Source organism: Carettochelys insculpta, chromosome 18 (assembly GCF_033958435.1).
Source record: "Carettochelys insculpta isolate YL-2023 chromosome 18, ASM3395843v1, whole genome shotgun sequence".
Classification (NCBI taxonomy): Eukaryota; Metazoa; Chordata; order Testudines; family Carettochelyidae; genus Carettochelys; species Carettochelys insculpta.
Genome location: NC_134154.1, coordinates 29,703,644 through 29,728,109, shown reverse-complemented (window position 1 = coordinate 29,728,109; position 24,466 = coordinate 29,703,644). Strand labels below are relative to the sequence as shown.

General features: G+C 44.4%; 1 protein-coding gene across 11 annotated transcripts in view; it reads left to right on the top strand.

Annotated features, from left to right (window-relative positions):
* Window positions 1-24,466, top strand: part of GIT2 (GIT ArfGAP 2) — a 62,072-nt gene continuing 37,606 nt past the window's right edge. For all 11 annotated transcript variants that reach the window (XR_012648056.1, XM_075013104.1, XM_075013095.1 and 8 more), the window contains exons 1-7: window positions 1-146; window positions 13,419-13,552; window positions 16,577-16,689; window positions 17,755-17,860; window positions 18,909-18,995; window positions 22,652-22,782; window positions 23,712-23,806. Coding sequence is in view for 10 of the 11 variants with exons in the window: in XM_075013104.1 (XP_074869205.1) it covers window positions 95-146; window positions 13,419-13,552; window positions 16,577-16,689; window positions 17,755-17,860; window positions 18,909-18,995; window positions 22,652-22,782; window positions 23,712-23,806 (718 nt within the window). In the remaining variant the exon portion in view is untranslated. The remainder of the gene's footprint in view (window positions 147-13,418; window positions 13,553-16,576; window positions 16,690-17,754; window positions 17,861-18,908; window positions 18,996-22,651; window positions 22,783-23,711; window positions 23,807-24,466) is intronic.

The following is a 24,466-nucleotide window of genomic DNA, read 5'->3' as shown; positions in this document are numbered from 1 at the left end:
GCGGCCCCCTGCGGGCTGACGGGGGCTCCCCAGCGGGACCTGAGAGCGGCCGGAAGAAGCGGCCCGTGCCCGCGAGCGAGGCGCTCGCGCCACCATGTCGAAGCGGCTGAGGAGCAGCGAGGTGTGCGCGGACTGCAGCGCTCAGGGTAGGAGCGGGCGGGAGCCGCTTCCCTCGGGACTCGCGGCGGGGGGGGGCGGGGAAGGACCCAGGCGTCCTGGCCGAGCCCTGCCCCGGTGCCCGGCGCCTCTGCGCGCAGCGGGGTCCCTCCGGCCGGCGGCTGGCGCAGCAAGCAGGAAGCCGCCGGCGCGGAGCAGGTGACCGGGGCCGGGCCTGGTCTCCGGCCCGGGGGCTCGGCAGCGCCCGGCCCCTCTGCGCTTCCGGCCAGCAGCCCAGCGGGGGCCTCCGGGTGAGGCCATTGTGGCGCCCGGCGGGGAGGCCCGTGCGGAGGGGGCTCGTGACAGACGTCGGGCGTCCGCTCGCTCTTCCCCTTTGCGGAGGGCAGGGCAGGGCAGGGCGCGGCGGCGGGGGCCGCGGAGCGCGGTTGGGCTGCGCCCTGGAACCCCGAGTCCCTGGGTTCGCGCGACTCAGCGTGGCGGGGAGCTGGCGCCCGGCTCTGGGCTGCCCGCCTCTCCGGGGAGCTGGGCAGTTTCCTGGCGCAGGGCGTGGGGGCAGCCCGGAGGGGTGCTGGCTGCCCTGCACTCACGGGAGCGGAGAAGCTGGCCAGCGCCACCGGCGGGAGGTTTCCCAGCTGCAGTCAGGGGCAGCGGGGGAGAGCCTGGCTCTGGGCTGAGCAACAAGAAGCCCCGTGGCACCTTATAGACTAAGGGATGTTTTGGAGCCTAAGCTTTCGTGGGCAAAGGCCCGCTTCGTCAGATGCACGAGTGGGGGGGGTTCAGAGGAGTATTTAAAGAGCAGGGGGTCCTACCAAAAGCGAGGCCCAGAGCTGACAAGGTCCGTTCAGCCAGGGTGGAATTGGCTCATTGTCAGCGGTACACATCAAGAGAGGGGAAAGGAGTTCACACCTCCGCATTGGAATCTGACAATGGGCCACATCTCCCCCCAGCACTGATCTGACTTGTTTTTTCTCCTCTCCTGATGTATACTGCTGATAATGGGCCATTTCCACCCTGACTGAATAGACCTTTAGCAGCAACGCGGGTCCTGTGGCACCTTATAGACTAACAGAAAAGTTTAGAGCATGAGCTTTCGTGAGTTAACTCACTTCTTCAGATGCTGGTCCTGGAAATCTGCAAGGCCAGGTATAAATAGGCCAGAGCAAGGCTGGGGATAACGAGGTTAGCCCAGTCAGGCAGGCTGAGTTGTATTGTCATCAGTAGATCTGGAGGTGCGAACTCCAAGAGAGGGGAAGCTGCTTTTGTATTTAGCTTCTCTTGGAGTTCACACCTCGAGATCTACTGATGACAATACAACTCAGCCTGCCTGACTGAGCTAACCTCGTTATCCCCAGCCTTGCTCTGGCCTATTTATACCTGGCCTTGCAGATTTCCAGGACCAGCATCTGAAGAAGTGAGTTAACTCACGAAAGCTCATGCTCTAAACTTTTCTGTTAGTCTATAAGGTGCCACAGGACCCTTCGTTGCTGCTACAGATCCAGACTAACACGGCTACCCCTCTGATACTTGAATAGACCTTGTCAGCTCTGGTCCTCCCTTTTACTGGGATCCCCCTCTTCATATACTCCTCTGTACCCCCCCATGCATCTGACGAAGCAGGTCTTTGCCCACAAAAGCTTGTGCTCCAAAATATCTGTTAGTCCATAGAGTGCCGCAGGACTTTTTGTTGTTCTTGAAGATGCAGACTAACAGGGCTAGCTCCTTGATACTTGACTCTTGGCTGCCACCCTGACAGGAGTGGGGAAAACTTCTTCTGTCAAGGGCAGCAAGAGCCAGGCTACTGCCCCTGTCAGGAGTAGTTTCCTAACTACCGTCAAGGAAAGCAGCCTGACTCTTAGATGTTTTGGAGCATAAGCTTTCGCAGGCAAAGACCCGCTTCGTCAGACTCATCTCTACTTACTATTCCAAAAATGGATTTAAACTTTCTAGCTTGGTCTGGGGTGATCTAGAAATTAGTAGACAGGTTCTGTTAACTCTGTCCGTGTATGGGTCACTTCTCCTCTCTGTGCCCCTGTGAGCATTGATGGGCTTAACTCATCAAAGTTTGCAGCAAGTTGTAAGCAGTTTCCTGTAATTCTTGTCTTTCAATGGGTGCAATAAATTGTGTTGTGCACATCAAGGCATGTGTGGATGTGCACCACCAATAGAAAGACATGCTGCTGACTGTGTGCGCTCTGCTGATCATCTGGGCTGCACCTCAGTTTCTCCTGGGCAGCTGCCCAAGCACTCGGTTTACAAGGAGCTCTGTTTGTAAGTCCTTGGATGAATAGATGGCATGGTATTGATGTTATTCCAGCAATGCGTCACCCAAACTTGAGAGAAACAAACTATTTGTTCACTTACACTTTCTTTGGTAAGAGCAATTAAAGTTGAAAGTGTAGAACAGGGTGCCCTTCTTTCTATGCCTTTCCAAAACGTGGACTTAAAAGTCCCAAACTGAAATGTTAGAAAATGAGTTTCTGGCTTACAGACTTCCTGTTTATGCCAACATATAGCACGGTTACTGGGTAAAAGCAAATTGTTTCTTAAATGAGGTAGATTTTCCTAAGTGCACCTGTCTCATTTCCTGACATTTCAGTTCTCCGGTTATGTTGTAGAGCAAGAATAACAGTTTTAAAATTACACTTCAGTAAAGTTTCTTAATCTTGAGGAACCATCTCTAGAAACAAGAGGGTGTAGCTCATTCAGTCACTGACATTTCCAGGGACGGGATTGAAAGGGCTCACTGGACTACCAACATGTTTGTTTTCATCTGCTGTATGCGTATGTATTTTGAGAAGCTGTTAAAGTACTGTTGTAGCTGTTTACAATTTGTTTATTATATAGTTGAAGTTTAAAACATGAGCTGTATAATACCAATATCAATACAAAAATTGTGGTCGCTCCAGTACTAAGGTTTAGATTGTAGTTCTTGTCCCAATGAGTTTCTGTCTTTTTTTTTTTTTTTTGTATATTTTTAGCCACAGTGATTTAAATAGGCTTGTGGGCATCAAGGCTGCAGCAGCCAAGGTCAGAGAGAAAGAAATCAAGAGCAGATGAAATGTTTGCAGTGTGGATAAAGAGGCCAGGCCAGATGGGGGGTCAGGAGGATGGGGGAGAACATAAGAACGGCCATACTGGCTCAGACCAAAGGTCCATCTAGCCCAGTATCCTGTCTGCCGACAGTAGCCAATGCTTGGTGCCCCAAAGGAGGTGAACCGAAGACAATGATCAAGTGATTTGTCTCCTGCCATCCATCTCCTGCCTTCGACAAAAGGCTAGGCACCATACCTTACCCCTTGCTAATAGCCATCTATGGACCTAACCTCCAAATATTTATCGAGCTCTTTTTAAAACTGTGTTAGAGTCCTGGCCTTCACAGCGTCCTCTGGTAAGGAGTTCCACAGGTTGGCTGTGTGAAGAAAAACTTTCTTTTATTAGTTTTGAACCTGCTACCCATTAATTTCATTTGGTGTCCTCTAGTTCTTATATTATGGGAACAAGTAAATAACTTTTTTCTGTATTCACTTTCTCCACACCATTCATGATTTATATACCTCTATCATATCACCCCTCAGTCTCCTCTTTTCTAGACTGAAAAGTCCCAGTCTCTCTAGTCTCTCCTCATATGGGACCTGTTCCAAACCCTTAATCATTTTAGTTGCCCTTTTCTGAACCTTTTCTAACACCAATATATCTTTTTTGAGGTGAGGAGCCCCCATCTGCACGTAGTACTCAAGACGTGGGCGTACCATAGTTTTATATAGGGGAAGTAAGATATTCTTTGTCTTATTTTCTAACCCTTTTTTAATTATTCCTAACATCCTATTTGCTTTACTGACTGCCGCTGCACACTGCGTGGATGTTTTCAGAGAACTATCCACTATAATTCCAAGATCCCTTTCCTGATCTGTTATAGCTAAACTTGCCCCCATCATATTATATGTATAATTGGGGTTATTTTTCCCAATGTGCATTACCTTACACTTACCCACATTAAATTTCATTTGCCATTTTGCTGCCCAATCACTCAGGGAGGGAGTGTTATGTTATATATGAAGCATCAAGATTTTCCATTGTTCTAGCAAGGTCTGGATGGGTGGTTTGGAACAGGGGTGTAGCTCCCTGCAGGCACAGGTGGCTCCATGTCCCCTGCTGCTCCGAGGCACTGCCCTCTTCTGCTTCCATTGGGTAGCAACCCCATGCTGCTGTTCTCCCAGCCAGGTGGAAGGGGGAACAGCAACACACAGAGCCATAGGTTCCCCACCTTGGTTTAAAAAGAGGGCTGAATCAAAGATGACACCCTGATTCCAGTTTTTCCAGCCTGTAAGGGATGATGATGGTGACCCTGGTGATCGACAGCTGAGTGACACAAGTCAGGCAGTGTGTGATGATGAAAAATGAAGTGTGTGTTGCGGGGGGGTGGAGGTGTGGAGGGGAGGGAAATAATGACTTAAAGGATCCAGAATGGGATGGGGAACCTTCTTTGGGTCGAGAGCCACAGAAAAAATCAGTTGGGGGACACGTATAAGTGAGAAATCAAATAAATAAACCCCCCTGTCAAATGTGGCCCCCAACTGAGAAGCAGAAATAAGAGACATTCACTTCACCTCTCTCAAATTCCATCCGAGCCTAGGAGAATGGCGGCTAATAGATTTTTGGGGGGCCTCCCTAGGTTCTGGGGTGGGACCGAAAATGGGGGTTTCAGTGCACAGGAGGGACCTGCTGGATGGCAGGCTGGGGTGTGGGTGGGCGGAAGGGTGCATTTGTGGCCTGGGGTGAGAGGTCTGGACAGGAGACAGGATGCAGGAGTGGGGGTCTGGGATTAGGGAGGCAGATACAGGAGCTGGGAGGGAGTGCAGGTGAGGGGATCTAGAAGGGAGAGGGTACTGGAGTAGGATGTGGAGTCTAGAAGGGAGGGGGGAGGAGCAGAGTGAGGGTGAGAGCTGTGGAAGGTATACTGTGGAGGGAGGAAGCCCATGCCTCTGTGTGGCTCTGCATGCTTGCGTAAAGTATGTACTGCTGTCCCAGTGGCTGCAATTGGGGCAGGGGGTTGTATCTGCATGGAGCACCCACCCCCCAGTGAGGCAAAACCTGCAGGCCAGACCCAGCCACGGTTTGCCTGTATCGGGCCTTTGAGTCTTAGCCCCTCCCCTTCCTTCCAGCGTCTTCCCTCCCCCAGTGGTGGTGCAAGCCAGTTGGTACTAGTGCTTCAGCCATTGGCATACCTTACTCAGTTTACATTTTTAGGTATCACAAGTTTTAAAAAAAATTGTCTAAAATATAATTTGCAGAATAAACATTTAGTGAAAGAAATCCTGTGAATTTGCATACTTGTATGAGTTAAACCCCTCGAGACCCGACCAGTGCCGAATGGGAGAATTTGCCAGCCCCTTGCGTAGCACTTCCACTGCTTACTGAGTGCTTCAAAGACATTTGGGGTAATTAGAGCTGAATAACAGCACTGAACTAGTGGCTAAACAAATGTATGGAAACTTGACTACACCCATATTAAGTGCTTGTCTGGCTAACTAACATCATACTATTATAGAACACTAGAACTGGAAGGGACCTTGAGAGGTCATCGAATCCAGTTCTCTGCCCTCATGACAGCCCCATGGCAGATTATGGATGTTGCTGGACGTAATCCTGTCGGATTACAGGTGTTGCCAGACGAGAGTTTTGGATTAGAGAGGTTAAACCTGTATAATGTAAAAAATTTGCTGCATTGCTAATTCTGTGAGTGAATTTAAGGAGAGACAAAATCTAGTTACATTACCCCTTTAAACATGTTTCCATACAGAGTATTAACATGGAACAATTTAAAAATTGATTTCCTTTTTGTGTTTGCTCTTTCTTCTGCTTGGATACTTATGAAAGACTTTATTTCATACTCAGTTTCACTTCCTGACAATTCAGTTCACTATTATTGCTATATTATTGGATTGTAGCTACATTTTTTTCAGAACAGGGCTTCAGTGTGTTCAGAGTTTAACGTTCATGTGGGATAATACACATGATTGGAATGTTGGTATTGAAGGCTACAGCCTGGTTAGGAAAGATAGACAGGGGAAAAAGGGGGGAGGTGTTGCCTTATATATAAAAAATGTACACACTTGGACTGAGGTGGAGATGGACGTGTTGAGAGTCTGTGGGTTAGTTTGAGGGGTAAAAAACAAGGGTGATGTCCTGTTAGGAGTCTACTACAGGCCACCTAACCAGGTGGAAGAGGTGGATGATGCTTTTTTTAAACAACTAACAAAATCATCCAGAGCCCAGGATATGGTGGTAATGGGGGACTTTAACTATCCAGATATATGCTGGGACACTAATACAGCAGGGCACAGACTATCCAATAAGTTCTTAGACGGCATTGGAGACAATTTTTTATTCCAAAAAGTTGAAAAAGCCACCAGGGGAGAAACTGTTCTGGATTTGATTTTAACAAATAAGGAGGACTTGGTCGAGAATTTGAATGTGGGAGGCTGCTTGCGTGAAAGTGATCATGAAATCAGAGAATTCTAAGGACTGGTAGGAGGGAAAATAGCAAAACAGAGATGATGGATTTCAGGAAGGCAGATTTTGGTAAACTCAGAGAGTTGGTAGGTAAGATCCCATGGGAGGAAAAACTGAGGGGAAAAACAACTGAGGAGAGTTGGCAGTTTTTCAAAGAGACATTATTAAGGGCCCAAAAACAAGCTATTCCCCTATGTAGGAAAGATAGTAAATATGGGCAAGGACCGCCTTGGCTTAACAAGGAGATCCTGCATGATCTCAAACTAAAAAAGGAATCGTATAAAAAATGGAAACTAGGACAAATTACAAAGAATGAACATAGGCAAATAACACAGGAATGCAGGAGTAAAATTAGAAAGGCTAAGGCACAAAATGAGCTCCAACTAGCTACAGGCATAAAGGGTAACAAGAAGGCCTTTTACAAATACATTAGAAACAAGAGGAAGACCAAGGACAGGGTAGGGCCATTGCTCAGTGAGGAGGGAGAAACAGTAATGGGGAACTTGGAAATGGCAGAGATGCTTAATGACTTCTTTGTTTCGGTCTTCACGGAGAAGTCTGAAGGAATGCCTGATATAGTGAATGCTGGTAGAAGAGGGGTAGAGTTAGTTTTTGAAATAAAAAAAGAACAAGTTAAAAACCATTTGGAAAAATTAGATGTCTGCAAGTCACCAGGGCCTGATGAAATGCATCCTAGAATCCTCAAGGAGCTGAGAGAAGAGGTAGCTGAGCCGTTAGCTCTCATTTTTGGAAAGTCATGGGAGACAGGAGAGATTCCAGAAGACTGGAAGAGGGCAAATATAGTGGCCATCTACAAAAAGAGGAATAAGAACAACCCAGGAAATTACAGGCCAGTCAGCTTAACTTCTGTGCCAGGAAAGGTAATGGAGCAGGTAGTTAAGGAAGTCATCTGCAAGCACTTGGAAGGTAGTAAAGTGATAGGGAACAGCCAGCATGGTTTTGTAAACAAACAAATCATGTCAAACCAACCTGATAGCTTTTTTTGACACGATAACGAGACTCGTAGATAAGGGAGAAGCAGTGGATGTGGTATACCTAGACTTTAGTAAAGCATTTGGTACGGTCTCGCATAATATTCTTATTGACAAACTAGGCAAGTCCAACTTAAAGGGGGCTGCAATAAGGTGGGTGCATAACTGGCTGGCTAATCATACCCAGAGAGTAGTTGTTAATGGTGCTCAATCCTGCTGGAAAAGCATAACAAGTGGGGTTCTGCAGGGGTCTGTTTTGGGACCAGTTCTGTTCAATATCTTCATTAATGATTTGGATATTGGCATAGAAAGTACGCTTATTAAGTTTGCAGATGATACCAAGCTGGGAGGGGTTGCAACTACCTTGGAGGATAGGGTCAAAATTCAGAATGATCTAGATAAATTGGAGAAATGGTCTGAAGTAAACAGGATGAAGTTTAATAAAGATAAATGTAAGGTGCTGCACTTAGGAAGGAATAATCTGTTTCACACATACAGAATGGGAAAAGACTGTCTAGGAAGGAGTACAGCAGAAAGGGATCTAGGGGTTCTAGTAGATCAGAAGTTAAATATGAGTCAACAGTGTGATGCTGTTGCAAAAAAAGCAAACATGATTCTGGGATGCATTAGCAGGTGTGTTGTGAACAAGACACGAGAAATCATTCTTCCGCTCTACTCTGCGCTGGTTAGGCCTCAGCTGGAATATTGTGTCCAGTTCTGGGCACTCCAATTCAAGAAAGATGTGGAGAAATTAGAAGGTCCAGAGAAGAGCAACTAGAATGATAAAAGGTCTGGAGAACATGACTTATGAAGAAAGGCTGAAAGAATTGGGCTTGTTTAGCTTGGAAAAGAGAAGATTGAGGGGGGACATGATAGCGGTTTTCAGATATCTTAAAGGGTGTCATGAGGAGGGAGAAAACTTGTTCTTCTTGGCCTCTGAGGAGAGAACAAGGGGCAATGGACTTAAGCTTCAGCAAGGGAAGTTTAGGTTGGACATTAGGAAAAAGTTCCTAACTGTCAGGGTGGTCAAGTACTGGAATAAGTTGCCAAGGGAGGTTGTGGAATCTCCCTCGCTGGAGATATTTAAGAACAGATTAGATAGATGTCTGTCAGGGATGGTGTAGACAGTGGTCGGTCCTGCCGTCGGGGCAGGGAACTGGACTCGATGGCCTCTCAAGGCCCCTTCCGGTCCTAGCGTTCTATGATCAGTTATGCCTGTCCTGCAGAGATTGGATTAGAAATTGAATTATCCAATCACTGGAGTGGAAAGGATGTCAAAAGGTCATCTAATCCAGTCCTTCGCACTCATGGTAAGTCTAAGTGTTATCTAGTCCCTCAGTGGCTAAACTGTAGCTCATGAGCCCCGTGAGGTCCTCTCACTGTTACAGTGTGACTGGTGGAACTCCCACCACATCCCCTTTTCTCCTCTACCAGACTGGTTAGAGGGGAGCTCAGGAACTCTGCCTTGCAGTTGGGGATTGGGTAGGGGCTTCTTCCCTCTGTGTGTGTGTGTGTGTGTGAGAGAGAGAGAGAGAGAGAGAGAGAGATCATCTTGGGGCTTTAACCTCATGGGGCAAATATGCTGCTGCTTGGAGCTTCAGCAGGAGCAGGACTGATGCCCCAGCAGATGTGCTTCGCGCTCAGACTTGTGAAGGTTGTCCTCTTCAGCTGGATGGGTCAGTAAGTTTGGCCACCCCAATCTAGATCATCCATGACTGGTGTTTATCTAAGCCTACTCTTGAAAATCTCCAGGGGTGGCAATTCCACAACTTCTCTAAGCATTTTATTCTAATTAGTAATTAGCAAGTGTATAGGACAGTTTTTATTTGTTGATGGGGTTTGTAAAACCTAAAATGTAGCCTTAGACTATGGTGGATGCATTTAAAATCCTTCAGAACGCTATCGATGGAAATAGTAACATTTCTGCTCACTATCACTCTAATGGGGAATAACAGTAGAATGTTGCATATTCTAAGGGTGTGCACTGTATTACGGATGTTAGACTGAGTAATCTGATAACCAAATGACAAACAGAAATTTTGGCAGTTACTTGGTTAACCACTCTACCCTGCATTTAAATGCAGAGTTGTGGCTGGGTGAGGGGGGAGCATCAGAGAGCCTGATCCCCATGGTGGGGAGAGTAGCTGAGTCAGCCTGTGTGCCCACTCAGCCTTTTAAATGCAGTGTGGCGAGAGGTAGGACAGAAGCTGAGCCAGCCTCCTGTACAGTAAAACCCTGAGTCACACGAGGGTTGTATTCCCCAAACCCCTGCATAATTCAAATTTCACATAGGTTGGAAGAGGGGGACCTCTCCCTCCTCCTGGGAGCCTGGAGCCAGGCGCGGCAGTGCTTGGTCAGTTTCCTGGCTCCTGGTTCCCATGGGGCTGAAGGTCTTCCCCCTGCCACTTCCCCCCTCCCTCATCCTCTGACCCCCAGGAGCCAGCCACTGCTTCACCTGGCTCACGGTGCCCAGGGGCTGAAAGGGTTCTCCCTGCTTCCCTCTTCACCCCTGCCCCCTCCTCCCAATAGTGGCATCCTCCTGGCTTCCTCCAGCTGGGGGAAGCCATGCCCCCACAGGCTCCATTCTCCTGCTTCCTCCAGCTGGGGGAAGTAGGCAGCTGGAGCCTGGAATTTTGACATTTGTATTAATGTGATTAACACATATGTCAGACTCGCGTAAAGTGAGGGTTTACTGTACTGAATTTTTTAACAATGTGAATGAGGATTTCAGAACTGATGTGCTCAGCTTTTCCCTATCTGATACCAAATAGTTAATGTCGCAGATATATGTGCTAAACTGTTAGGCACACCAGGATTCTATTATGTGCTTTGTCAGTGTACACTTCCTATTTTAAGTTATTTTACAAATTTACTCTTCAAATTTAGCCTGCAACACAACACTACTTGTTTTGAATTGTTCTGTAGTGTTCTTATAAACATATAATAGCCTATTTCTCTTGTTCTCTTGAGTATCTTGCCAGCAGCGTGAACTTAACTGTTGCTAAAACCAGGTATTGTTTGTGTACGGAGCTTTGCCAGCGTTAGTTGGTATCTGTTTAAAAGTGATAAGCAGTACACATACAAGATTTTGCACTAATTAATCTTTAGTTAAAACTAGTGCAGCTCTGATGACAATGAAACTCCTCAGCCCTGCTTCCACAATACTCTTGGTCAGAAGCCATTATCCTCCCTATTAGTCAGGCCTGTAACCTGGGGAGACTTCTTTGATGCCTTCCGCTTCCTGGCTTAACACATCCAGGCTTTGTCCGCATCCTCTTGCTGCTTCTTCCCCAAACATTTTTTTAAAAAGCAAACGTTTTCTTTTAGTCCAGATTGACAACTGTTGCTTAAACCTTTAACATCTCCTGTCCTAATGATTGTGTCCGCTTCCTCTCTGGTCTCTGTAACACGTAGCAGCAGCTAAGAACAACATCTTGCCTATCACTTTGATTGTGTCCATCTCCTGTGAATCTTTTCCATTGACTTTCCTGTTTTCAACTTTTTGATGTGATAGGAACAGAGTTAAAATGTCAACCTCTCCATTCTACTCAAGGCTTCAAATGCTTGTTCATTTTCTGCCACAAGCTCCTGTATGCTTTTGTCCACATGCCTCTTGAGGCATAGAATGCCCTCTCTGAACTATTCAATATCATTACTCTTGTATTCTCCCCACCTGTTACTTCCACTTGGAATATTTTTTGTTTCAAATCAGACTGCCGGTGCATTGGGATGAGGACTGTCTCCTACCATGTGTTTTTACAGTTCATGAAATTGAGTGGGGTCTTTAGGTGCAACAGCAATAAGAACAAAACAAAAAAATTCATGTACCACTTTAAAGACGAAGCAAGTAATTTATTAAGTGATGAGCTTTCATGGGACAGACCCTTTTCCTCAGATCTGGAAATTCTGATGAAAGTAAACAGGCACAATGAGAATAAAATGAAATGAAGAGACAAATCAGCTACACTGGACAGAAGAGGGAGGGGTGAAGGGTGAGGAAGAGGGAGAAGAAAATTAAGATGGGGAAATTGTTCTTGTAATGTGTAGGGCAATTGCTGTCTCTATTGAGACCTTGGCACAAAGTGTTGAACTTGAGAATAAACTCCAGTTCAGATGTCTGCCTTTGTAATCTGGTGTTAGTCTTTGTTTTAGGATGCAGATTTTCAGGTCTTTAATGCAGGAGGAGACCATAGCGAAGAAGATAAATGTTCTGTTCAGCTATTCAGTACTTACATTTCTTGTATTTTTTACCAATTTACGTGGAAGTGAATGCTGGCATAAAAAGTTTAGTTAATTAGTGCTAATTACATTGAATGATCCTGTAAATTAACGGTTACACAGGTTATTGTAATATTACCTTATGTCTGAGTTTTGTTCCTGACTGGATGGATTTACTGGGAAAACAAACACCTTATTTAGCACGTAATACTCCTTGAAAAGGTGGTATAAGTGAACTGTCACGTGCTCTGGGGGATGGTCTTTCTTCCACTCTCATTAAGTTTTGTATGTTTGTGAGTCTTCAGGACAGGGACCATTGTTTCTTGTCTGACTTGAAAACTCCTGTCATAGTAGGGCACTACCATAAGTAAATAATAAATTATAAAAATAGCACTTTCAGCTTCAGATGTAAGGGTAATAGATTGAGAAATTAGTTATTTACTTGTTTAGAGACTGCATTGGAATACAGGCATTTCAAACAACTTGCAACTTAAGTATGTGGTTGCAGGTTTCAAGGATACGCTTTCGTCTGTTGTTTACCTCACATACCAGAATGGCACATGCACAGTGTTCTAAGGCAGTGGATCTCAAACTGCAGCCTGTGGGTTGCTTAACTGCAGCTGTGTGCTGGTTGGACTACAATGTGACATCCTCAGGGCTATACAGCTACTATTAGTTTGTGTAAATAATTAGAGACCCGTTACACTAGGGCGTTGTTGCTTTCTGTAATGGTCAAAACTGTTCCATAGACTATTGAACATATCCTCTCATTGCCTTATTTAGTGTTATTATGGAGACTTGTTCATGATAAAACATGCTGTGCTATAACACCAGACGATTACTGGCGTAATCTAAAAGTAGCATTAAGAGGAATTGTATCAGAGTGGCATGTGTTTCTAACCAGTGTTTGAAATAAACATAGCTAATCTTGCTCTTTTGTCTTACAAAAATAGTGCCTCTTATTTGTATATTTAAATACGAAATATCAAAGAATGCACTGTAGCTGTAACATGGCAGACCTAAGACTTGAAGCAATAAAAAATACACACAGTAATATTGATATAGCATTTTGCATTTTGAGATTGCCAAGCCCGCCACAAGGATGGGGTATATATCATTATCCCTCTTTTTCAGATAGGGATGCTAATTATTTATTACAGGGTTTTCTTTCAGACTCCTTGCTGTAGTGTCTGCACATCTCATGAACTTTAATGGATTTAGCATTTCCACATTCCTATTGAGAAAAGGAAGTATTGTCGTCGTTTTATATATGGGCAACAGGCTGGAGTAAGTGTTCTTTTCCCCTCAAGGTCCGTGAGCAAGTCAATGTGAGAACTTGAGAAAGAAGCCAGATTTCTTGAGTCCCAGTCCATTGTCAAATTTCAAGACCAATATTTCTCCCAGCATCCTGAGGCCCAGGGAGTTTGTGGCTTATGCTATCTGACCGTGGACAAACAGTGTTAGGTCCAGGAACAGAACCTGTGACTCCTGATTCTCAGTCTTGTGCCCTAACTACTGTTGCATGGTGCCTCTCATATTGCAGTAAACATACTTTTTCTTTTTTCTTTTCTTTTCCAGACCCCTGCTGGGCATCAGTAAATAGGGGGATTCTGATTTGTGATGAGTGCTGTAGTGTACATCGGAGTCTAGGACGTCATATCTCTCAAGTGAGGCATCTTAAACACACACCATGGCCTTCAACGTTGCTGCAGGTAAAAGCTGAAGATTGCTTTCTCATGAGAATTGAATAATACAGTTCTTAGAGAATAAGAACTAGACTTATTGATGGGAAGAGTTGTTCCATTAAGATCTTTTTAGCATAGACTTCTTGGCTTCTGTTGAATTGTGAGAATAGATTACCAAAGTTAGTGTTACTTCCACATTATAAGCTTACAGTTAGGGCAAATTCAGAGCCTGAGTGTAGCTAAAATTCTCTTGTTTTTGACAGCTAGCTTTTGTCCGTCCAATCAGAGTTGTGCAATGTATCCAGTTCTCAAGCTGTCAAGTTATAAGGAACTTTTCTTTTCCCCAGAGCTACAGATGGGGGTCTGTTGCTGTGGTGATTCAGGAGAATCTAATTCTAAGCACCTGCACTTGCTGTTTTCTTTTAGTCTTTCTCGCATGTTCTCTATGTTCAGAAGGCTAAAAGACTCTTTTTGATAGCTACTTTTAATGGAGCCTTCTTGAAAAGTTGCATTGCTCTTTCAGAGTTTAAATTTACATGATGGTATGACTGCTGCAGAGACTGTACTAGCATATATACATCATCACAGCAATGCTGGCATAACCCAGTATTGCAGAAGTAGGCTATGCTACTGGAAGGGATTTTTCCACTGATGTAGGAACAATACCTTCCTGAGCAGGAGTATCTGTGTTGATAGAAGTATTTTTCCATTGACATGGCTGTTCATATGGTGGGGGCTAAGTCAGCAAAGCCATGACATTGAGTTTTTCACACCCTTGGCCCGCTTAGGTGTGTTGACCTGTCTTGTCATTGTATTCCAAGCATTAGCGTTGGTGGCTAAGAGGATGTGGATTACCTGCAATTGTAAAAATGCTAATTATTTGACTGGCATCCACAGGCTATTTAACAATGAGTAAAAATTGAATTATATTCCATTTCTTTGACTTTTTGAATATTGTGGCAGTTCTTGATAAGATTATAAACTGACATTAGCACTGTGATAGTCAAGTGTACAAATATATGTGAGTATTTATTTCCAGAACAGACTTTCTTTAGATAATTTAATGGAGCTATTTTTCTTGCCCAGTGTAGGACTCTGGTGTGCACGTGATTAGACATTTCTTCTAGGTCACAAACTTGCAAGTGTCTTACCATTCTGATTTACCTCACTGTGAACCTGTTGTTTTTTTTAAAAAACCAAAAACAAAATCAAAGACTTCTAGATAAATAACTTGAAAAGTGAGATGTTACTTTCACTAAGTAAGTGTTCCTGAAATTAAAGTAAGGGGAGGGTCAGGTTAAGATTCAGGCAAATTCTATTTTATTTAAAAAATAAGTTTAGATTGTATGTGTCTGATTCATGTCCCTTTCCCCACCCCACAATGCACACTATCTGTTCTGTGTTCTCATGTCACCATGTAACAGAAGATGGCATTCTTCTTAAGACAGGCAGCTCCTGCTTTTAGCAGCAGCAGATGTACATCTGGGTAGAAATCATGCCATACACGTGTCACCTGCTGCACACCATAAACAAGCTCATTTCTGGCCAGAATGCAGATAAACCTATCTATCTCGTAGAACCAGAAGGAACTTCCAGAGATCATCAAGTCCAGTGCTTTGTGCTCACAGCAGGACCTATCACCAGCGCAGACAGATTTTTTTTTTAAAAGTATTTGCCCCAGATCCTTAAACGGCCCCCTCAAGGATTGAACTCACAACTCTGAGGTTAGCAGGCGAGTGTGCAAACCACTGAGCTATCCTTCCATGTGAGTCCAGTCCCTGTACATTAGAGATGTTAGGGGCCAACTGGTTATGGTTAACTGGTGCAGGTGCCCTGTCCCCACTGGGCAGGGGTTTCTGTAGTCCTGCAGAGCCGCCGCAGGCGGGGATCTTCCAGCAACCCAAAGTAGCCTCAGCCGCCAACACGCCTAACCAGAGCAGCCTCTGTCCATGGTGGTGGGGAGGCGCTCCGGCCCAGCCGGCCTGGAGTGGTCTCCCCAGCCACCAACCCCAAACCTGTTAAATCAGTTAACCAGTTAAACCTGGTGTTTAGTCATTTAACTAATTAAATGATATTTTACATCCCTTCTAGGGAGGTCACAAAATTTAACCAGTTTCCTGTTAAACAGCATCCCTACAGTGAAACAAAGAACCTGTGAGGAAAAGAGGGTAGTGATAATGTGCTAACTTCATGGAATGTAGCTGGTTAACTGATCTCCCCATCAGTTGGGGAGTTGGGTCTCTGTAGGAGAACAAAGTTTTGTGTCCCCAAATATAAAGCTCCAAATCTACTTACACTGATGCAGCTTAAAGCAGCATTACGTGTTTGCCTTCAGGTAAATGCTGCTTTCCCTTCCTGGGATATAATCTGTGAAACTACTTACTTTAAAGGCCTATTCCAAAGTATTGCAAGTGCAGTACAATAATAAAATTAATAGGATAGGTAAACAGATGATGAACTTCTTAAACTAATAGTGAGGTGGAGTCTCTTACTGGAAAAGGGAAGAACTGCAATAAGCTAACTGGGCTTTGAGATGGGTACAATCTAAAATATATAATGGAAACAGTAGACAAAAGGAAATGACACTAAGGCTATGTCTACACTAGAGAGTTTTGTATTCAAAACTGGGGTTTGTTGACAAAACTCACGGAGCATCCACACAATGTGTTTTATCAACAGAAACCGTCAACAAAAAAGCCATGTAGGCGCTCCAGGCTGCCCTTGTGTCTGCATGTAAAAGCAGATCATCTTTTGATGGACTTTGTTGACAAAAATCTGTTGACAGAAGTTTTGTTAGAACATCTCTTCCAACAGTAACTTCTGTAGACAGATGATTCTAGTGTAGACATAGCCTAACTGTCTCTCTTTTTACCAAAATAAGTTTGACACCAGCTGCCTTTCAATATTAAAAAGTTCAAAAGAGCCCTTTTTCTTGGCATCTCTGTGGCCATAATAATGCTCTGCATTTGGGAAACACTGTTTGTGAGCTGCTCTACCTTTGCAAGTAGTAGTGCAAAACCTAATGTCTGTAACATACATTCTGGGTTTCAGATGGTTGAAACACTGTATAATAATGGCGCTAATTCCATATGGGAGCATTCTTTGCTGGACCCTGCATCTGTGATGAGTGGAAGGCGCAAAGCTAGCCCTCAGGATAAAGTGCAGTAAGTAGAATTCTTTGTATTGTCAGGAGTCCATTTGTAAATATGTGCCTGTTTTTGACTAGTGACAAAGGCAGCAACAGATGAATAAAACCCTACTCTTGTATCAAGTCTTATCAAGGACATAGAAGAATGTTGCTGATGTGAATAAATCTCGGAAAATCCAGTCTTCTGTAATCACTGATGCGTGCTCTCAGCAGAGGGAGGTGTTAAATATGCTCTGAGGTATCCTTTAGAAATCTTCAAGTTTGGGTTTCAAAGATCAGGCAGAAATGATTGAAGAAATGAGTGAAGAGATCTTTTCATTCTCTTGCATCATGTGCACCAGTGCTATCACTTATCGTCCAAATTGTTGGGTATTGATTTATTTTAATCTTCTCTTAAATCTCTCCAGTGTCATCTTTTCCATTTCTTTATCAGTGTTTTCTTCCGGAAGCTCAGCTATTTAGTTTTAAAAGGATGATTTTTCATCAGGCTTTCTATGTTATTTTGAAGTTGTTGATTCTGACAAGTGCTGAGCACATCGGCAGCTTTTAGTGAAATCTCAGAAGTTGAGGGTTTTCATAACATGTCAGGATAATTAAAAGCAAGTGAAGTAACTTTTTCCTAGAGCCTTGCAAATATGCGGGTACTTTCGATGCAGATTTGTGTATCTCATATTTGAAGGTACAGATACCAATTTTGTATCTGCACAGGGCTCTATTTATTTGTCAGTTTTAGAGTTGGTCAGACATTTTTACCAAAAATTTCAATTTTGCTAGACTTCTAAGAGTTGAAGAAGAAAACCTTTTTCATTTTCATGTGTGTTTTGCATTGGGAGTGGGATATAATTTCCCTACTGGTTCCAATTATTTTGATGCTCCTTTCAATAATAATACCTTTCAATAGGGAATGAAATCTGGATTGAATTGCGTACCTAATAAAATATTTCCTAGTGCCTTACTCTGTCATTTGTTACATGCAAAAATCAGATATATTGGAATTCTGTATGAAAATAAGCTATGAACTTCATTTTATATCTGTAAAACCAACATTTATTTTGCAGCTCCTTTGCTTTTCTTTTTACAGTCCCAACAAAGCAGAATTCATTAGAGCTAAATATCAAATGTTAGCATTTGTTCATCGTTTGCCATGCCGAGAAGACGACAGTGTTACTGCCAAAGACCTTAGTAAGGTAAGTATTGTTTTCTTGCAGTTTGTGTACAGGAACAAAACAGCTTACAGGTGTGTCAAAATATAGGTCTCAGCAAATATAGGAAGACTGAGACCTGAGTAGACTTGAGTTACTTTGACAATAGCAATACGAAACAGGGGTGTGTGTGTGTGTGTGTGTCCGTCCCCGCCTGCCCGTCCGTCCCCATATCTATAGTATCCAAACTATTGTCAACAGAATCTGATTGGCGCTAAGAGAAGTTGTATGTGGATGTTAGAAAGCCATATGCCTCTTAATCCTCTGATCAACCTTACTAGAAAATGTTGGAAAATAAAACATTTTTTTTAATACTCATCCCTTGTTTAACGAGTGCTCTACTTACCAGTACTCACCAAAATGAGGGAATGTATATAGTTACCACTGTTCACTATCCCAGTGAACTTCCCCCACTCATATGAGCCACCCACGGGGTCCCTGGTTGGAGCGTGGGCTGACCTGCAGCCCTGCAGCTAGAGCTGACCCAGCCCCAGAGTCCTTGGCTGGGGCGTGAGGAAATCCTCAGTCCCACCCAGCCCGATTCCAACACTCCCCCCTTGCCCCATGCCACCCGCTACCAACACCCACCCCATCCCCTTCTGAACCTCCCTGCCTGCTGCACCCTCCTACCCCAGGTAGCACTGCTGCAGACTGGAGGAATGAGCCACCACTGGAACCACCTGCAGGTTTTAACCCTCCCTCCGACTCGTGGCCCTAAACTGCCCCCAGCCTTTAACCCTCTGCAACCCCCCACCTCCAACCCAAGGTTCGCTTACCTTTTCAAAGCAGCACCACCTGCTGCCACTGCTTCACTGAGTTTGAAGTATTAGGAACCAATCAGACACTTTACATGTATTTTAATGGTAATTTAATGTCCCTCTTATGAGTTTTTGCCTGAGAGCAAAAAGTTGGGAACCAGTTGTGCTTGTACAGCGAGGGATGAGTGTATCTGTTTCTAGTGTAGTACAGATGATTGTGACTCATTGTTCTTGTATGTCCAGACTTTTAACAGGGAATCTTTTTTGTTTTCCAGCAACTCCATTCCAGTGTGAGGACAGGGAATCTGGAGACATGCTTGAGATTACTCTCGTTAGGAGCTCAGGCCAACTTTTTTCATCCTGTATGAAAACTTTTATTTATTAGCTTGGCATTACATCACTTCTTAGGCTACGTCTACATTACGAGATAAATACAAATTTATTAAATCGACTTTGTAAAGCTCTGGTTTGTAAATTTGAATTTGAGTATCCATCCTCACCACTCCACAGGCTCCCCACAAAGTCAGCTTATTGCTGCCACACTCAATTGCCAAGCATCAGTTGCTGCAGCTGTGCATTGTGGGAACCTATCCCACAGTTCCCTCAGCCCTGTAAGCATTATAAGTATTGTTTGCTGATGCAGCATGGGAAAAAAGTGCGCCACAAGTGTTTGTTGGTATGTGGTGTCATCTTCCCATATTGCTTTGCCCTCATTCTCCTCCCATGGAAAGCAAATGTCCATTTTTCCAAGTGGGAGGAAGGAAAAGTAGGGCGTCAACAAAGATCACCAAATTAACTGAAATCTCTTGCTTCTGTAACTGAATTGCTTTTTATAACTGTTTTTCTTTTCTTGGCGGTCACTCGATAACGAGTAGGACATCTTCGTGTCACCCTCCTATTTGTGAGGCCTTTGATGGCTGATCAGCCCAATTCTGGAGCTGCAGATCTTATCATGGAAGAGACAGGTGTTAATAGCTGTTGAAGGGGCATGGAACAGTTGTTGACACACTTTTCTTCTTCTCCACCTCTCCTTGTCTACACTGTGGCGGAACCTCTTAAACTGGGGGGCCCCCCCAATGGATTACCGTTCTCTACTGGGGTCGGTCTTGGGCAAGGTTCTCCCAAGTGTCGACACCGATGCTGCACTTTTTCGTGCGTGCCTACACCATGTCCTTATATTGCTTCCCCTGGCCCTCAACACTTCTCTGTCCTTCTTCCAATTCGGGAAACAGAATCTGTTTTGAGAGGCACTGATCAGACATCCGAACCATGTGACCAGTCCAGCAAAGTTGCTGATGAATGATAATGGCTTCAATGTTGGTCTTGTTCGACTCTTCCAGGATGCTAGTATTCATGCCCCTATCCTCCCCAGAGATATTTAGGAGTCTCCTGAGGCAGTGTTGATGATATTGTTCAAGTGCCTTCAAATGATGCTTGTATGTTGTCCAGGTTTCACATGTGTAGACTAGCGTTGGAACAACCAGTGCATGGTAGGTAAGGATCTTTGTCTTGGGATAGATGTCCCAGTTCTCGAAGACCCTTTGTCTGTCAGGTGGGTGAAAGCTGAGCTTGCACGGCTCAGACAATGATGGATTTCTGTTTCAATGTCAACTTTAGCAGAAAGATGACTTCTACAGTATGGGAAGTGCTCCACGTTTTCCAGCAGTTCTCCACTGACTTCAATAGAAGGCGCATGAGATTGTCCCATCAGTGAAGGCTGGTGGAGCACCCTGATCTTTTTAATGTTCAGTGTGAGGCTGAGATTCTTGTATGCTTCAGCGAAGGCACTTGAGATGGTCTGAAAGGCTGTGGGGGAGAGAGCCACAACCATATTGTCATCTATATACTAGATCTCCATGTTCAAGGTTGTCGAGGTCTTGCTTTTAGCCTTCAGTCTTCTGAGATTGAAAAGCTTCCCGTTCGTTTTATAGACAATCTTCATACCCTCTGGAAGCTTGGCATCAACGAGGTCAAGTGTCATGGCAATGAAGATGCAGAACAAGCCATGAGGCAGCCTGGCTTGACTCACATTTATAACTGTAGCTGTAACTGAATTATTGAAGATTTTACAAAAAGCGGCAGGTGTCTGTCTTTTCCAGCAGCCCTCCAGCCACTGTCCCGCCTCCCTTGGTTACATATGATCCATGAAAATAATGCAGGAACAATGCAAAGCTTGAAGAACTAGTAGGATAGTAAAGGTTTTGGAAAAAATGTGACTTTGTGAGGCAGGGTTTTTGGCTTCCCCGTCCGTTACACAGCTGCTGTGTCCTGGGATCACCCAGCAGTCTCTCTCTCCTCAGCTGGTCCTCCACCCACTCTTCCCTGTGTTAAGGGGGCCACAGCTTAAACAAAGAGGATAGAAAAGGTTGTGAAAAAAGATTTTGGGCTTCCAAAAGAGGATGGGGCTGAAATCTCTTGCTTTTTATAATTGAAATATCACAGATTTTACAGAAAGCAGCAGGTGTCTGCAACGGCTTTAAATTGCAGCAAGGCGTCTGTGTGTTCTCCACTATCCCTCCAGCCACTCACCCCTGTTTTAAGAGGGCCAAAGCTTGAAGAAAGAGGATAAAAAAGATTAGGAAAAAAATGTTTGGCTTCCCACTACACTACACAGAGTTGTCCAACATGGGGCTCATGGGGGATGGGGCTCATCAAATTTTCACAAGTGCTGGTGCTCAGGTGGGGCAGCCAGCACTGAGTGACTGTCAGGGTGCCAGACCCCTTCATCCCATGGGTGGGAGGCTTGGGTGGATTGGAGGATGATGGGCCAGTTGACATAGTCTCTGAAAATCATTTTGGGCAGCGGAGGACGTGGGCACCATGGCTGCAGAGCCAGTTGAAACGATCCCCACAGCAGCTGCAAGCCCCCGAAAATACTTTTCGGTGGGGGGATGTGGGATCTGCCACTGCAGAGCCAATTGAAATGGTCCTCCAGGTGGCAGCAAGCCCTCGAAAGCCTTAGCTGCCAGAGGAGACTCTTTCCCTCCATCACCTCCCCCCCCGGTGGCAGCAAGCCCCCAAAAATGTTTTTGTGGATGTGGGGGGTGCCAGTTGAAGCAGCCTTCCCCCTCCCCACCCCCGAGTGGCAGCAAGCCCCTGAAAATATTTCCTGCCCTTGGAGCTCTCACCACACGCAAGCCAGGACGTGCTGCTGCCTGGCAGCATGGTCTGCACTGAACAGCAGGCATGTTTTTTTATTGGGTCAGGGGCTAGCCACGTGATGTGGTTGGGCACGGGAAAGACCCTGACTACATGGTGCCTGTGCGGGAGGAAGGTAAGGATGGAAGGCACATGCACAAATGTAAATCACAGAAAAGCAGTTTCTTGGCCTCTCTCTTATGCACACCTCCTCCCTCCCCAACAGCCTACTGCCATGTGGTGCAGCCGGGCAGCAGCTTGCGCCACTGCAGAAAAACAAATCAAGTGCTCAGCTTGCAGAGGTAGAGAGAGAACCCTGAGAGAGAGACCCATGAACTCTGTGTTGGGACTATTTTAAATGGGTAGATGCGCTCACCGTACTGATAGCAAAGAAAGAAAGAAAAGTTTCTCAACCTCTCCTACAAGCATGACCCCACAGCCATGGGCTTCCTGGTGCCAAATTCGGATTTGCGGGCTTCCAGTTACCTAATTCCCAGAGAGCACTGGAGATGGAAGGGGCCCTTGGGTGTTGTGGGACACATACGGGACACCTCTGGAGGTTAATGGATTTGATTTTAAGACATGGCTCTTCCACACTGGCCTTCATTTGGACTTTTATATTTGAACTTGGTGCTACACTCGGCCGATTTCAATGATGATGTGATATCTATATTAGTGCTCCCTAAATCGAGCTAATGGTATTTGCAGTGAAGACAGTGATGTAGTATTGAGCCAACTCCCTTACATTCTAATTTATCTCGTGGTATAGGCGTAACCTTAGTCTGTCATTATATTTAACAGCTAATATACATTTATTATCAATCACATATTCAGACCTGCAAATTAAACATAAGCACATGTGATTTTAATGACTTTTTAGGAGAAAGGAAACACCCCACTTCATGTTGCTGCCAAAGCAGGACAGATTCTACAGGCAGAGTTGTTGGCAGTCTATGGTGCTGACCCTGGCACACAAGACTCCAGTGGAAAAACTCCAGTTGACTGTGCAAGGTAAAGGGCTTTGTTTTGATATTTGTCTTGATTTTTAAAAAAAGAAATGAACATCTCTCTCAGGTTAGCTGGATAATATGAAACTTAAACATTGAGTGAGTTGTTTTCCCTGGCTAAAGTAAATGTATGTGTACGAACAAGGAAGGATGTCTCCAGTCCTCAACCATTCTCTTTTCAAATGTCCAGAAGAACAGATTGACCTTCGAGGGTCCAAGAAGGCATTTGGCCCTACCAGCTAAATGGCTCCCTACGGCCGGGGGGACTCATTTTCAGATTACTTAGCAAAGAGCGTACTGTGTTGGCAGCTTCCTCTCATTTTTGTGTTGAGAGCTCCAGCGACATGGTGCTTGTATGATCTCAGCTGATGCAATATGGCAAAGGAAGATGGACATTTAGTCCTCCGGTCTTTCCCGTAGCATGTATGCCAAACGGTTCCAGTAGCAGCAAGATTCAGAAGTTGTATCGTCTGTGTTTGGATGTGTTTCTTTATTTATTTGGAAGTTGTATATAAGGAGACACCAGGGACAGAACAAGTATGTAGGAATCAGACACCATGCACCAGAGTTGTAGCCACTGCTAATAATACAGTACAAACTGGGCAAGGTTGGTTAACCATCTCAAAAACTGCTCAGAAAAGACTGTGCTGCCTGTTTCGGATAAACTGCTTATCAGCCTCTGTGGCAAAGAGAGAAGAAAGCTATTCCAGAGTACTCAGCTTGAAGAGACAAGAAGTCTAATTCCCTTTTAGTATTTACTTCTGAAGATTCTCTGACTTAGGAAAAATCTCAAATACACACTAACTTAAAAACACAGTAGTCTGATGTATTCCTAGTGCAAAATACATTTTTTTTCTGAGCAGTTTTTCATCTTTTGCTTTTCATAGCCAGTGAATGATAAATGAATTCCATTTTCTGTATTATATATAATAGACAAGGAGGACATCATGAATTGGCAGAGCGCCTTGTCGAAATACAGTATGAACTGACTGACAGATTAGCATTCTATCTCTGTGGCAGGAAACCGGGTGAGTACAGAAAACTATACCAAAAGTGTTTTTTTCAAATAGTGATTATTTGAATATGCGGCTGAATAGAATGTAGCATGTTTGTCATTGATGTTAGTGCTGATCCCATTAGATCATTTTTTTTATAAGTCTCAAGCCTTTTTAAAATAGGCATGATAATCAGGGAACAACAAGGGCAATTTTAGTGGCTTAAATTACAGATGGTACCATTAAAATTTGAATTTAATTTTTGAATGGTGCTAGGAAAAATATACATTAAATTCTCTGGCACTTTGGTTTTCTGAGAGAACAAATATAGAATGGGGTTCCCCTGGAAAAGCTGAGTTATGCTGAAGTGAAATAGGAAATAGACTTGTGGCATCATTATAATCTGTGGTCATGATGTTCCAAAATAAGGGGCATGTATTATATGAGACTCAGAGGCAACTGGCAACTCTAGATTTCTCTTACTGCAGCTTTCTGTATTGAGTGAGAGATTCTAAACCTAATTAATTAAACAAGCCATAAGATTTAGCTAAGATAAACATTTTTCCTAGGACCATCCAACTCATCCAAGAGCTTGGGAACTTACTTGTCACATCACCATTCTAAAAGGCATAAAAGGTCTTGACAAACGATGTTACTAACCATTTCATTCTTACAACTAAGCCCTGCATCTTC